At 48.6% G+C, this 16,140-nt stretch overlaps 1 protein-coding gene across 1 annotated transcript in view; it reads right to left on the minus strand.

The window, feature by feature from the left end:
• Eif4e3 (eukaryotic translation initiation factor 4E family member 3) overlaps nt 1–15,939 on the minus strand; it is a 41,129-nt gene extending 25,190 nt beyond the window's left edge. The window contains exons 1-2 of the mRNA XM_021643611.2: nt 15,752–15,939; nt 1,208–1,280 (exon numbers count right to left, since the gene is read on the minus strand). Of these exons, the coding sequence (XP_021499286.1) occupies nt 1,208–1,280; nt 15,752–15,876 (198 nt within the window). The 5' untranslated portion in view covers nt 15,877–15,939. The remainder of the gene's footprint in view (nt 1–1,207; nt 1,281–15,751) is intronic.
• Between the last annotated feature and the right edge of the window lie 201 nt (nt 15,940–16,140).

The following is a 16,140-nucleotide window of genomic DNA, read 5'->3' on the forward strand; positions in this document are numbered from 1 at the left end:
AGCAGGGCCTAGAAGAAGGAAGAAGGAAGAAAGAAGAAAAAAGAAAGAAGGAAGAAGAAGGGAGAAGGAAGAAGAGGATGAGGAAGAAAAAGAGAAGGAGAAGGAGAAGTAGTCTGTGCTACCTTGCACAGGACACAACTGGGATGCCTACCTATCTAGCAGAGCTACCCAGGATGTAACAAAATTTAGGGGCACAAGAAGAAAAATACTTGTAACTTGTAGCAAACCCATGAAACCCATGACATGTAGCTAGCATGGCTTTGATGCAGCCCCAAAGCCTTGTATCTGCAGCTAGAAAGGATACCCAGGGAAAGGCAGTTGATGGAGTTTGCTTGGAAAGAAATGAGAAATGCGATTAACAAAGCAAATCAGTTTTTTTTTTTTTTTTTTTTTTTTTTTTTTTTTTTTTTTGAAACTGTTTGTCTTGGGGGAAATGGCTCAGCCAATAAAGTACTCGCCAGCATTGGCATTTAAAAGGCAGGTGCAGTGGTGTCACCTCTACTCTCACTAATGCTGAGCTGAGTGTAGAAACAAGTGGATCCTCGTCTGCTAGCCTAGCCTCTACTAGGCAGGTTCTAGGTCAGTGGGAGACTCTGTGCTTGAGGAATGACACTCAAGGTTAGACCCTGACCTTCACATGCATGCAGAGACACACGCACACATGCACCCCATGCTTGAAGGGACAAAGGGAGAGGAAGGAAGAAAGAGACACACAAAGAGACAGAGACACAGAGAAGCCAAATAGAACTAAGGATCTGTAGGGGGTCTCTTGCCTATCAAGTATCTTGCCGAATACAGTGAAAATATGGTCGTGCTCAGTCTCCATGGTGACCCATGGAGACAGATGGTACTGGTACACCAGTTACACAGAAAATCAGAGAAACAGAGAGGCCGAGCTGACACACAGACATTTGCAAGGAATATGGACGCATGTCTTTAAAACTGTCACTCTTAGCTGTGCACTCCTCTCGCCTCCCCTGCAGATCAATGAAAGATGTTGGTGATGAAGTTTTACCTAGGGCTGGAGAAAGCCGGCTTCTGGGTGAGAGGGATGAACAGTTGCTATGAAGGTGGGCCTAAAAGACAGCTCCAGGGCAGAGCCCTGAGCGAGGGCCGCCCAGGCAGAAGAAATTGTGAAGTTGGGTGACTATCTATCGTATATCCCTCACTGGCTGAGAATGTCCCTTTCCTCCCTTTCCGCTCTTACCTGTACTGTTTGCACTGTGTAGATTTTCTTCAGATTCGAGGCGCACTCAGCTGCTGTGGCACCAGGGAGTGATCTAGCAGCAGGAAAATAACAAGCAAACAAATCCAGTCAGTGACTGTAAGGTAGTCCACAATGTACCTATGCTGGTTCTGATGGCACACAGGTCCAAAGCATCAGAATGGGATATTTGGAGATGACGGGCTAGAATTTAACTCCTTTGGTGTGAAGGCATATGTTTGCTTCTCCTAATAGTCAGAAACTTTAAAAATCACATGAAAAAAAAAAACTTAAAAAACAAACAAACAAACCAAAAAACATGAGAACAGCTTAGTAACAAGCAGGCATTGTTTCGGACTTCAGATAAGAAGCCGCCTGCTGTGCCGATGGCCATGAGAATGCAGTGTTCTCCTCTGGGTGATCAGCTCAAGACCAGGTACCTTTTGGTAAACACAGCACCCCTGTATTTACAGAGGGCCACTCAGCTATTCTACGACTGCTATTACAGTTAGGCTTGGTTTCCCCTCTAAATTTTTTTTTTCCTTAAAAGAATACTTTCAGTAGTTTCTCCCAAGCTCATGCAAATAGCTTTTGTGAATTTTACATTAATCTCTAGTTTCTGTATGTTCCACTAGATGGCAACACACTACAGGTTTATTCTCTGGGAGGAAAAAAAAAAAAAACAAGATCGCACTTGGCTTTCCAAGTCCAGTTGGGACTGGGCTGCGTCATTCTGTAGGGATTCACACACTCTGTCACCACTCTGCTTCTCTGTCTTCCTGCTGACCTAGCAGTCCATGCTCAAAGGCCCTGGGATCCTTGTCAGTAGCAGCTTTAACAACACTTCACCCGGCAAACGGGGCTCAGAAGCCTTTTGTGTGGCTGCTGGAGAAGAGAAACATCCTGTGCACGGCTGACATACTACGGTCTGGAATCGACACTAAGAATATTCTTCAGCAGCCGCTGACCCTAGTGACCCTAAGAGTCCCAGGGGTCATCAACATGGGGCACTTCCTGGAGGCTGTTATCCACGGTACCCTAGAGACGTAGAGAAAGCCCACACCAGCTCTGAAGCAGAGGTGATGAGAGGGCAAAGGTCCTGGAGACAGGGCTCCACTGCCCACATTATGGACCAATAAAAGCATCAGAGCTGGGGACATGGCTCAGTGGGGGAGTGCTTGCTGTGTAAATGTTAAGGACCAGAGTTCAGATCCTCAGTGTCCATGTGAAAGCCAGGGGCAGGGACAGACATCGGCAACCCTAGTTCGGAGGGAAAGGAGACATGTGGATGCCAAGGGTTTGCTGGCCAGCCATCTTGCTAAACTGGCAAACCCCACGTTCAGTGAGAGAGTCACCCTGTCTCACAACACAAGGTAGAGAGCCACGGAGGAAGAGACGCAACATCAACCTCTCACCTTCACACATGCACATGAAGGCTTGCATGACGGCCTACACATACACACATCACACACACAAATCAAAATATCAAAATGCATTTTTGAACATAGTTTCCTTGTCTAGGGGTCAATAAGGAGGCAAGTATGTACTCGTTTAGGCGCAAAGGTGTCCTGTCACCCACTAGGAAGGTAAATTCTAATCAATAATGAGTCTATAACTTTTTCCTTGCAAGTTTTACGGCCTTTAATGTTTTAAAAAGCAAAATAACAGCCACAAACATGGCTACCATTTGTGATACTACCTAACCTGACCCGAGTCAACGGTGGCGATGAACATAGAGGGACCAAACCCTGGTGAGAACAGCAGTTGCCTGGACCTCAAAGAAACCCATCAGGGAGCATGGATGGTCTGGACTGTGGTTACTAGAGCATCTACTCCGACAAAGATAAATATGCTACATGAAGCAGGTTATTATGTTTGTAGATTATAAAGACTTTAGAAAAAAAAAAAACAACTTCAGAGTACTTCACCTCTTTTTAACTTGTGTGGTACGGACTATTGAAAAGGCTGTTGCTTTTACGTGAAAAATCAACCGGCATTTAATCCAACTAATTTTTCTTGCTTTGTGCGCTCTGGCTGACTGCTCTGCCAAGTACGTACAGCAAATGTATTCTTACAAGCTCTTTAGATGGGACTCCTCCCCTCACTGCTCCCTCCTTCAGGAGGGAGGGCAGGCGAGAGCCTGAGGAAGGGGGAATGGTTTCTGCAGTTTTTTTAATCTGCAGAATAAAATAATATATTTGACTTTTTCACCGATTTTTAAAGGCCCTCTTCAATTTAGGACAGCTTAGAGTATTATGTGGGTGTTCGCTTCGGAGAAAGCATCATGCCAAATTATGAAAATCCAACATGTGGGCAGTAGCTACCATTTAACTTTTCAAAAATCCCTGGTGAGCACTTGGTCTCCGAGGCTCTTTTTAAGGCCCCTGTTTCTAGTCTGCTCTCCTCCTGATACTCCTCGGCAGGAGACAATTGTACAAGCCTTTTGCGGTCTCTGCTTCACTGTCTGAGTGTCTGAAGATGCTGAGTTTCTAGAGCTCGGGAGAAGCACCTGGTAGGAAGTCACTAAGATGCTCTCACCAGTGGAAGATAGGGGAAGCCAGGGGGAGGAGCCAGGCTCCTGAAGCTCTGGATGACGTGGTCCTGCCGGGGCCCCTGTAGCCTGCAGTGTGCTTGCACGCTGGGGCTCAGCGAGGCATGGCGGCTTTCCAAAGGACACGACCACTCAACAAAACCAGATGATGTGCTCGCGACAGTTCTCCTTATCCCACACTGCAGAGCTGCCCGGCCACGACAGCGCGATCACAAAACCCATGTCTCATGTATGCTAAGCATGCGCTCAACCACCGAGCTTCACCCGGTTCCATGCTTTCATTTCTGTGTGTTCATGTGCACACAGGGTTATCTCCACAATCACTCTCTACCAACTGGCTAGTACCTGGGATCCTCCTAGGTCCTTGCGTTCTACCCTGGGATTACAGGCATGCTCGTCACACATAGCGCTCAAGTCCTCTGTGCTTGCACAGTGAGCACCGTCGCTACCATCCACACTTGTACTTCTAAAAGTACAAAACAAAACCTAACTTTTTCTGTGTGTGCGTGAGTGTGTGCGTGTGTGTGTGTGCACCACACTCATCCATATGTGCATATGTAGAGGTCAGTATCTTCCTCTGTAATTCTCCACTTACACTTACTTGTTTTTCTCTGAACCTGGAGTCTGCTGTTATACATTAACTGGGCAGCAAACCTCCAGGGTTCTCCTGACTCAGTCTCCCAGTGCCGGGGCAAGGGTGGTTTCAAGCGCACTATATCTGCTTTTCACACTGGTGTTGAGGATCCAAACTCAAACCCCCATTCTTGCCCGGCAAGCACTTTAGCTACTGAGCTATCTCAGTCCCATTTGCTGCTGTTTATGGTGGAATCTTGGGGTGTTCTCGACAAGGCCACCGCTTCTTTGTAATCTCATTGTTAACTCAAGAGTGTGTCTGTGGGAATTAGAAGATGTGGTTTAAAATAGTCTTTCCAATGAAGCAGGGTAGGGGAGGTCTTCACAGCACCAATCAGGAACATGCGGGCCACATCCATCCTTTGATAGGCTAACAGTTACATACCAGTGTGTCAGGGTTAGGAAGGAATGTCAGGCTCCATAGAAGCTCATTGTGGTAGTTAGAATTTAAAAAACAAAACAACAACAAACAAACAAAACATTTGAAGAAATGTACCTAAATAAAACCTTTCTTGCCCGCATTACATTTGGTCCTGGCTTTTGATCTCAGCAACTCTAAGGTAGACAGAGAGCTTCCCAGTTTCTTCATGAAGGAAGTTGTAATTCTGATTTCAGAGGTCTCATCTAGCTGCTGGGCAGATTTATAAACATCTGTCTCTCGGACTAATACAGTAATGTCAGGACACTGTTGGCTGGTCAGTGCAGGTCTGATCTATGCACCGAACTTGTCAACAATACTCACTAAAACACACCACTATGTCTCAACCTCACCCCTGAGCCTTAGGCTTCCTTAACAAGCAAGACTGGGGCACCGCCACAGATCCCATTTTAGAAAGGCAAATAAGCCAAGATTTTCAAGTGGCCTGCCTTGTAAACAGGCCAGTGAGCACTGGATTTGCTGATTCAAATTATCTCATCTGCTGTCATCTGCTGTGACTTTTTTTCCTCCCTTCACTACTGAGGACTAAACTCAGAGCCTCACACATACTAGGCAACTAGGCTACACCTCAGCATTTAAAAAAAAAATTATTTTGAGACAGGGTCTCACTGAGTTGTCCAGGCTAACCTTGAACTTGAAATCCTTCTGCCTCAGCCTCCTGAGTAGTTGGGGCTACAGATTTGTGACTGTTTCTCGAGAAGGCAATGCACACTGAGTAAGGCTGCTGCAACGGAAGGGCAAAGATGTGGAACAGATTTCAAGCAAGAGATATTCTTACCAAAACCTCCTAGGTAACATCTACCTTTATTATATCTTCTTACCTTACCAATATCAGAGATCTCATTCTCCAGACAGAATACTAGTCAGAGCCCTCTGCCTGCAGACCAGGGTACTCATGTGGAAGGGCAGTGACCCAGATGAGCAAAGGCAATATTGGGAGGCATTTTGTGCTGCTCTAAGTAAGTAGGCGAACCTCCATAATGCACAAGACACAATGCCTCACGATACAGAAGCTTTGGGTTCAAAATCCACCTTCAGAAAACCCTGGGGTAGTTGGCCCTGAAGCGCCTCGGAGGATTTAACATTTAATCATACTAGGAACATTCATTGCTACCTCTTTTGGAGCTGAGAACACAGTGATGGTTATTCCAGACAAAGCCCTTGTCCTGGTGGAATGTATGTTCTACACAAGTCACCTCTGCTTTCTACATACCAACCCCAGGCTCCTGGAGGCAAAGAAACAGAAATTGTACCTGTATTGTTTTCGCAGAAGAGAAGATACGGGAAAGAAAGCTGACAAAGGAGTACAAGTGTCAACTGTGGCCATTCCCAGAGGACCACAGATGTGGGACGCCAGGCAACCTAGGATCAGGCCTGTATTATTCCAGTTCTCTGGAATCTATACAGCCCTCCCTGCAGTGTAGCGCTGAAGCTGAGAACCCAGCAATGGAGAGATAAAATGCCCCTAGTAGGTGAGAGTCTAGATTTTGAGTTGTTCTTTCCAAGTCTACCTTGTACTTAACAACTGTAATGTAACCACTGACTCCTTTTATTGAACATATATTAGCTCCGATTCTCAAAGTGATTCTGCCAGACTGATACAATAGCCTACACTTACAATCAGGAAACAGAGACTCTGCATGCTTGTTTTTGAAGTAGCAGATACAGATTCTTCTTCATCAGCTGCCTCTGATGCTATGGCTTTCCTGACTTTCTCCCAAGACTATACTACCTCTCAATGAAAACTGACGCATCACTGTCAGCATGGTGGCCCACAAAACAAGGGTTATGGCAAAGTTCTCCTTCCTCTCTCTCATACCGTCTGCTCTCCTAGGCTTCCATTTCTCATCATTTGCTACACTGTGTGAGAGCCACAGAGACACAGAGCCGGGAAAGCCCCGATGCCTGGCAACACAGCTTTGGAGGAGGAACATTTTAGACCATTGCTAAGGAGCGGGCATAGGAGGAAGACAACACACCCAATAAAGACCACTGAGGAGCAGGAAATCTATGGAGACTAGTGACTGCTCGTAATCAACAGCTTCCAGGCCAAGCCCAGTTCTGTCACCAGCCTCACCCTCTGCTTTCCCCCTCTAGCAACAGCCCCTGCCTACTGTTTTGCTGCCTGGACACATGAGCTAGTGCTAGGCTGAAGTCTCTCTTACACAGTGCATCTAAAGGTACCTGGTCAGCGGGAGTTACTGATGCCATCCTCTGCAGACAGACAGACAGAACAGGAACTGATGATGAGAAAGCCCTCAATACAGACACAACAACCGAAAACAGAGAAAAGGCCACACAAATAGCTGAGAGCTTCTTGTGTCCACCTGCAGAGAGGGCACCCACCAGACTTTCCCAGGCTGCAGCCGTGGCGGAGGTGTTCCCTGTGTGAACTTAGTTAATTAAGAAACCGTTGGTTAAGGCAGAAGGGATCTGGGGCCTGCCAAATCAATGATTAATGTGAAGATGTCAGAGAGCTGTTTATGTTACATAAGACCGAATTCCAAGCTCTCTGTCCCTATTACTCCAGTGTCTCTAACAGGACAATACAGAGTGAATCCTAAGAGTCTCTTTATAAAATTGATGAAAAATTCTTCTCATTTGGAGCACCAGGAGGAGGCAGGGAATCCAGAAATACTGGACCAACTGTTCTGCTTAAACGGTTCCCAAGCACCAAAGCACCGTTTGCACACAAAATTTTAATACGCTGTTTACAAACCACATTTACTCACTGAGACTCTTCACAAGAGCATGCTCTCCTCATGGACACCTCAAATGCCTGCAGGCGATGTTACCCCCTTTCCTTATTTAGGAGATACCACGGGCCAGTGACTGAAGAGATTACAGGTCGCCTACATGGGCACGTGTCATGTTCTGCCTCCACTTGGCAGATAAGATCACTGAGACCTCACTGGAACAGGAACTCACTCTCTGACACACAGCTGCAAGTAGCAGAGCCATAGTTGGCTGACATCTTGCATTCGTGGTGACCCTTGAAGGGACCCACCTTGCATGGAACACGGACCCAAACACCACACCTTGCAATCCTCAACTTGATCATCCCAGATGAACACTCTCCTGAAGGTAGCCACTGCAGGTGGGGCCTGGAGTCGGTTCCTACCATAGCGATCTTACCCGTGGCTGTGGCACCACTCCCCAGCCTTTGAGATACCTGGTGAGGCTTCCCACAAAGCAGAAGTGCTCTAAAGCACCTTGGTCACCTGAGGTGTGGCCGGTCCACAAGCAGCAGCTCCCGGGAGCTTGTCAGAGGCGGGTACAGTCTCTAGGTCCCAAACATGCCAAGTCCCTAGGGTTTCCAAAACTCCTTCTAGTCATGCTGGCCCTGTATCATCTGAATAAAGTCACCACAATACCCTCGTGAAGTCCAGTAAGTAATGGCATCATAAGCAAAACGCAAAAGCTACTGTTTTCACAGAGCCATCAGCACCACTCAAAGACATCACTAAAGCAACGTTATTACTGACCGTGGGGGATGGTCCTGTCCTGACACTTAGATGTGGGGTTCCGACAGGGCTCTGTTTTCTACACTTAAAAAAAAAGAATCTCAATCTCTCTCTCCCTCCTGCACCTCTGTGTGTGTGGTGTGTGTACACGTGAGCGTGTATGATTATGGACTCAAATGTGTCATGTCATATGTATCATGATTAGGAGAGCCCATGTGTTGGTCTTCACCTTCCATTTTGAGGCTAGCTGGCCTGTAATGTCTTGGGAATTCTGCTTATCTGCTTCCTATCTCCCTGTTGGGGTCCTGGGGTCACAGAGGCATGCTCTCAACAGCTGCCATGAAGCAAGGTCTGGGGATTCAAACTCATGGCCTCATGCTTGCACAGCAATTGTTTGATCCACTGAGCCATCTCCCCAGCTACCTCTGCAAATTTTAATGCAGGGGGTCCTTGGCTGAATCATCTTACACAGGCCTCAGTTTCCCCATTTGTGAAACTAAGTCGCTGAAACCGAGAGATTACCTCTAAGCCCACACCACTGCATGACAGGACACATGAGGGAATGAAGTCCTGTTCACTGTTCCTGTTCCCAGGGAAAGTGTCAGGGGCTCCTGATCACCAGAGCCTGTGGCCACCCAGTGCTCTTTCCACCCTGCTTCTCTGCTGCACTTCTGTGTGAACTCAAGCAGGCACTTCTCTGGACCTCAACGTTGTCATCTATACAATGTCACGGGGACACACCCATTGCAATATCATGAGGATTTTGTGCTTGAGTTCATACAGCATGTGGGTCACTGCTTAACACACAGGAGTACTGTACTGTGTATGTCATATTAATAGGAAAAGATGGGGAAAGACCATTTATAGCTTTGTTTAGTACAATGTCTCCAATTATGTGCCCAATGCACATACACTTTGTGGAAAGCATGAATGATGACAATATTCAAACATCCTACAGGAGGTGGTTTCGTTTTAGCAGAGAGAACAAATCTGGAGGGGAAAGACTTCAAAGCCAGGGATGTGTCTGCCGAAATCCAGCCTCCCTGAGCAATTTACATCAACATCGGGCTCAGCTGTCAGAGGGAAAACACACACAGGCCCAGTACCATGATTAAGTATGCCCCGCGTACATCATTCACTCCATTAAAGATGATTTCATTTTAATCACTTTTAGATAGATCTGTGGCTTGCGGCTACACCAGCTTCCTGTTGGAGAGTCACATATAAAAGGGGCCAGAGCTTGTTGCTGACAGTTAGCAATGCATCTGCTGGAGCTGTCTGCATTACCTAAGCATTCTATACGTTTATCTGGCTTTGAGTTCTCCCTGCTTCCAGATAGTACCACTCCTGTTCCATGTAGCTGTGGGGCTCTTCCCATCTTGACTCAACAATTAATCCTTTGGGGACAGAAGTCAGGTGAAGAGGACAAGTTCACAGACCCCACTAAGACAGACTGACTCCTGAATCGTCCTTATGCCATGTCACTGTTCTTGCCTGTCTTGGGTTTCCCAGAACAGCAGAGGAGGCAGATTTCTGAGGTTGAGGCCAGCCTGGTCTATAGAGTAAGTTTCAGTCTAGCCAGGGCTCCAAAGAGAAACCCTGTCTTAAAGCATCTGTATTATAAAAAGTGGGAAGACTTTGTTTTGTTTTGAGCTGTCACTATCAGCCAAGAATGAGTAACTTTTCAGAGTGAGAATGCTGAAGGCCCAGGGCCATTCTGCAAGAAGCATCCATCCCTCAGGGAAGGGCACTGACTGCCAACCAGATCAATACTGAAATAAATACAAAAATAAATACAACCAGATCAATACTGAAATAAATACAAAAATAAAACGCCAAGCCACTTAAGAGTTCATAGAGATGTAAAGGGCAAGAATGAGGGAGGAGGAGGAATGTCAGTGTCAGGTCAACCTCTTCTCGTGTCCTCTGCTGACCTCATCCATGCAAGTCACTCAATGAAGAGAAGTTATGTGGGGGTCTCCTTCTGCAATCCCGCCCCACCTCTGTCAAATGTGTGGTTATGGACCACACCACAAGAATGCATTAGGACGCCTCACACCCCGTAAGGTGGATTTCCCCAGAACTCCATGTGTTTGAAGTCTCACTTGTGCTCTTGAGGTGCTCTGCTGGCTGGGTGGGGAAGGGCCACACTGCAGCAATGGCTGCACGCTCGTCTCTCTAATTGTACGTGATCCACTTTAATATGTTTAGTACTGAGAATCAATGTACACAGCAGTGACATTCCAGTTCGGATACAAAGGGCATTCACGACAAGTTCATCCTCTGCACCCAGAGGTCTTGCTGAGTGGGTCCTGGACAGGGTGAAAGCTAGCATTTTAACAGCATAGGCTGGTCATTCTGATGTAAGAGTTAGAGACACACAAACATGGGGCGGCTAAACTGGATGGACTTGGTGGCAGATGCTGACAATGGTCCACTTCTGTGATCAAAACAGAAGTTCAGGCAAGAAGAGACAGCTCAGTAGTTAAGAGTACCAGCTGCTCTTCCAGACAACCGGGGTTCAAGTCCCAGCACGCACATCGACGCTTACACCTGTCTTTACTCCGGCACCAGGTGATCTGATAACCTCTTCTGATCCCTGTGGGCACCAGACACGATTGGCAACTACAGATTTACATGTAAGTGAAATACTCATATACCTAACAGTAGTAGCAACAAACAATGAACAAAAGTTCATTCACAAACACAAAGCGCCTGCTATGGGCCAGGTACTCTGTTAGGTCACAGACCCAAAGACATTACCATCTCACCATCAAGAGTAGGAGACAAGAGATCAACTGTCCATAACAGAATGCTTTCCTAGAAAGAAATGCTAGGGAAGAGCCAAACAGTAGCAGGCTGTAAGCATCATGGCCCAGGGACAATGCATTAGCCGGGTCCTCAAGGTAGACCAGTACTCATCCTATATCCCAAACAGCAGGAGCTCATGAGAGAAAGTTCACTAGCAGTGAAGTCCCTAGTCCACCCAAGACAAACATCAGAAGTTTGCTGTTACTCAGGCTTGGAATTAGAGAAGGTGTTGTCAGGTCAAAAGGAGAGTTCCGAACTTAAAATGGCAAAACATAAATTGGTACTGTAACCTGTAAGTTTAAGGTTTTTTTTGTTTTGTTTGTTTTCAAATACAGCTCATGTCTAAAGCCAGCTGTGGTGGTACATGCCTGGAATTCCAGCACTCCAGAGGTTTAGGCAGGAGGATGTCAAGACCAAGGCTAGCCTGGACTGCATGGTAAGACCTTATATTGAAAAACAAAATGAAACAGAGCCTGTTATGGCTGATATCTAACTCCCCTCCTGGCCAAACACACCTCAGCACTGAGGACCTCTCTGGTAGAATTTCAGGTAGAGATCTAGAACCCCACTTTATCTGAACCACACACGAAGCTGAGACCTCAGAGACCTAAGTAAATTCTGCAGCATGGTGCGAGGCCACGACGGGCAAAGAGCCAGATCAGGCGTATTCTCAGAAGGGTTCCCTCCCAGACAGGGCACACCTGGAGAGGGAGGATATTGGGAAGAGGCAGGTACCTCAGCAAGCTGCTATGCTCCTGGAGCTACAGCTGACTGGGGCCAGCAGAAAGAGTGAGAGGGGCTCATGAGGAGGAAGGGATATCTTAGATTTTAGTGAGTTTGCTAAGGGTCACTAAGACTACCAAAATATAGATATGGATGGAGCAGAGTACTTAAGAAAGAGGATGCAAGGCTCAGACAGACATGTCAATGTTGGGCTGCTGGTAGTATGGTGGGGATGTGCAGCAACACAGGTGAGGAGAACAGGAAGACGCTGGAAAGAAATCAGCTCCGTTTGGGAGTCATCAGGAAAGCACCCAGACTGTGTGCCTCCTGGCTCCTGGCTGTACGCGTCTGGACCTGAGAAGAGGGCTAAAGTTTACTGACAGACATGTGCAAGAGTGAGATGAGCCACCAAAGAAAAGTGCAGTTGCTATGGGGAGAATTCAACGCCGCCATGAACACTATGAAAGGTCCAGGAGCTGAGAAGTGAGCCACCAGGATCAGGCCTCTGCCCTCACAGGCTCACATCCTAGAGAGAGACACTAGCCAACGGCAGAGAGTCTAAAGGCAAAGCATAAGACATCAGGGGCTGTGGGTGTGAGCTGAGAAGTGAGCCACCAGGATCAGGCCTCTGCCCTCACAGGCTCACAAACTAGAGAGAGACACTAGCCAATGGCAGAGAGTCTAAAGGCAAAGCATAAGACATCAGGGGCTGTGGGTGCGCACCTGGAGTCACTCGTGCCCTTCTACCTCAGTGGTCAGGGAAGGTCTCGCTTGGAAGGCGACATAGGAGCAGAAGCTGGAAGGACACAGAGAGCAGGCTACAGACTTGGGAAGGCAGTCCAGATTGCAACAGCAACAGCAGCACTGGGAAAATCCCATGCTTAGGACACTGGCGAAGGAGCGAGGTGGCCAGGAGGGAGAGCAGCAGAGCAGAAGAGTGTAGTCGCACAGTTGTTCTTCAGTTTCTGCTCTGGGCAAGGGTGGTTACAGATGACTCTGGGATTTGGGGGCCAAGAAACTGGACAGATAGAGATGGCACTAACTGTTAGCTGCTCATAACTAAGCTCCAGAGGACATCAGGGACCAGCTGTGAGGGCAGCCAAAAAGGTGGCCCGGTGCACACAGGATGCAGGATCTGCCTGTGGTGTTCTGTCATCTCCTGTCTCAGCGGGAGCCGCAAGCCTTCCTTGGGCCTGGGTGGAAGCCCTGTGCAACAGGACAGGCCCAAGGGCTCAGTCCTGTGAGAAGCAGAGGGAAGGAGGTCACCACACAATGACCAGGAAACATGCAGGGATACTGGAGGGAAAGGGAGGCAAGAATCAAGCACACAGAGTTTAAATACCCAGCTAAGGGAAAGAGGTCTCTTCATCCTGTGCACTGACCCATATACTTACATTCTTTGCCACAAAGCCCATTGATTTTTCAGACAAGTAAGTTTTGTTTTTGTTTTGTTTTGTTTTTGCAGTTGACTACTTAAAATGCAAGTAATTTCTGAAGGGTTCTCCAGTTTGCCTAGTGGGGAAATGAACTCAGGATGCTGGGCTCCTGATACTGAATTCAGATCAGCTGCTCTTCAGACAGTGATTTGTATGGGGAGGCCAGGGGTCAGGCTCGGCTATCTCTTCTCAGCAATGCTGTCTGTCTTGGTCCTTTCCAGACAGGGTCTCTCACAAGGCTGGAGCATAGGCCAAGTGACATACAGGGTGGGCGGCCAGCAGGTGTCAGTGATTACCTGTGTCTGAGATGTTTAAGTATGATGTGCCTAAGTATGAGTACTGCATCACTGTGGCTGGCTTTTCCCTAGGGTCCTGGGGAGGGGCGGGGGAATGCAGGTGCTCATGTTCCTAACAGTTTACCAACCCAGCTTGCTCCTCTGCCCCATTAGTTGAAATGTATTAAACTCTTACTCCAGGTCAGGGCACCTGCTCGGACCTGCTCGGTACTTTACACACACTGCTTACAACGGCCCTTGCAATAAATGCCACATTATGGTCACTTAACAGTGAAGTGCAGCTGGGTGAGCCTGGGAAAGTTGCTCCTCCTCCTCCTCCTCCTCCTCCTCATCATCATCTAGACAGCTGCAAGGTGGGACTGCCTAAGACACAGGTGCCAGGAAGAAGTTCCAGGCAGCAGGGGGCCTTTGGGTGCTGTGGAAGGCTGTCCTGTAGGACTCTGTAAGAAACTCACTACTTTCTGCAAAGTTGCTTTCCGGGGGGTGGGGGGAAGGAGGAGAGGATTATTAAAAGTTTAACTTCTAGAACCTGAGGTGGGCATCCCAAGTGTGCCCAGGGGTGGGCACAACCTCTAAAAATAAAAACGGCAAGATTCTCAGAGAAGAAAAATAAAGTTCAATAAAAATCACGAGATGATGGATCAGGCACAGCGCTGAAACTAGTTATAATTGCTAAGTTACTACAGCGTTTCTATTAAAAGCCTGGACACCACAGAAATAACACATTACACTTATTGACTTTTCAGAGGAGGAAAAGTGCAAATCAATAGAAGACAGACATAATTTGCGTTTTTGTTTTTTTTTTTCCTAAAGCGACCTCTTCTTAGGGCTTTCCTCGTTCCACGTGGACGCTCCCACTGAGCTACACCCCAAGCCTGCATATTCTCAGGTTTAAGAGATGTCTTCGTAAAGCACCGAAAATTTTTGGGGCATACAGCACTGACACCTTAGAACAGCCCTAAAATGTGCTGTTCTAAGTAGACTAAACTTTAATCTGCTGAAAGGAGAGTTCTCCCAATCCTGTTTATGCTGGTCAGCATGTCCACAGTTTGGACCACAGGCCGGAGACACCTTGAGAACAGACGCCAGGTAATAACTCCACAGTTAAGGACACCTTTGAAAACAAAGACATGACTTGACGCTGCTAATGACTGCCAAAACCCCAAGCCACTCCTGTTATGACAGTCAAATTCTGGAAACTCAGAATGAAAGTGAAAATGTTTTGCAAATCTCCTCCACCCCCAACTTCTCTTCCTCCCCAGAAAACAAACTGGCTCCAGGTGACAATTCCTATAGGAAGGAGCCAATCCACCAGCAAAAATAACTGTTTGACAAAAATCGCAGGCACTGGTGGAAAGCTAAAAAAGAAAAGGGGGGAAAAGACATCAGTGTGGTGTGTATGACTAAGTATCCGGAAACTGTCACAAACATTTCCTCCTAACTCTTAACCACGTTAAACACAGTTTTATCAAAATTCCCACACACTTTGGAAACAGCTTAAGCTATCACTACGCGCACGGATGACCGGTGTTAAGACAGGGCCAGATATCCACGCATCTCCACGCAACTAAACAAGTTGTTCTACTACCGCCCCTAAGGCACAGTTCTAGGTGCCAGGGACTCTGCATGCACCCAGAGTCAGCCCCTGCTCTGCGAATCTCGCTCAGGGCAAACGACGGAGGGCCTGATAACAAACTGAAAAAAGTTCACACTGGAGGAACGCGGTGGCATTAAGCCTTGTGAAGAAAAACAAGGCAGGATGGAGATACAGGACGGTGTGAGACATTTCTATTTTAGACAAGGATGCTGCTGGGGCCTCTCAGAGGCGAGGAGGGCACCTGAGCTGACCCGCAAAGCTGTCCTGTGTCACAGAAGCCCCAGCTTCCTCCCGACCCCTCGCCAGGGCCGGGGGCGCAGGTGCCCGCAGCGAGGTTCCAGACGACCCCGCACACTTCCCTGCCTCTGGCCGACTTTTCCGACTGCTGTCACCGCGAAGGTCGCGTCCCGAGCAAGCCCAGCACCCCGCTGATACACAGGGCAGCCTTCCCTGGCCGACCGCGACTCCCCGCCCGGCTGGCTGGACCCTATCGGGGGACGCGCGGAACTCCTGCTGCGCCCGCGCGGGGCCCCCCGGGCAGCGGCGCGCGTGGGGCGAGGACGCGGCCGAGACAAAGCGGCGGGGCGCGGCCCTCACCTGTCCAGCCAGAAGGTCCAGGGCGAGTGCAGTGGGACACCACCCGGTTCCGGCCGCAGCGCCGACAGCGGCAGGCCCAGAGGCTCGCCAGTCTCGGGGGGCGCGGCGGCCGGGGGCAGCGCCATGTTCTCCGCCGGCCAGGCCGCGGACGCGCGGACGCGCGGACCCGGGAGCTTACTAGTCTCCCGGCGCCAGCCCCGCCCCGCCCCGCGCCCCGCCCGGGCCGGCCTCGGCCCTGCCCCAGCCCAACAAAGGCCGGCCCGCGCCGGGAGCAGGGGACCCTAGGGAGAAGGGCAGTGGAACAGTCACCCGGCTGGTCCCACAGCTGGAGCCAAGGATAGACGGAAGGTCCGGCCAACGGATCAGTGCGGATGGAGTCTCAGAGTCCA

Source organism: Meriones unguiculatus, chromosome 5 (genome assembly GCF_030254825.1).
Source record: "Meriones unguiculatus strain TT.TT164.6M chromosome 5, Bangor_MerUng_6.1, whole genome shotgun sequence".
NCBI lineage: Eukaryota > Metazoa > Chordata > Mammalia > Rodentia > Muridae > Meriones > Meriones unguiculatus.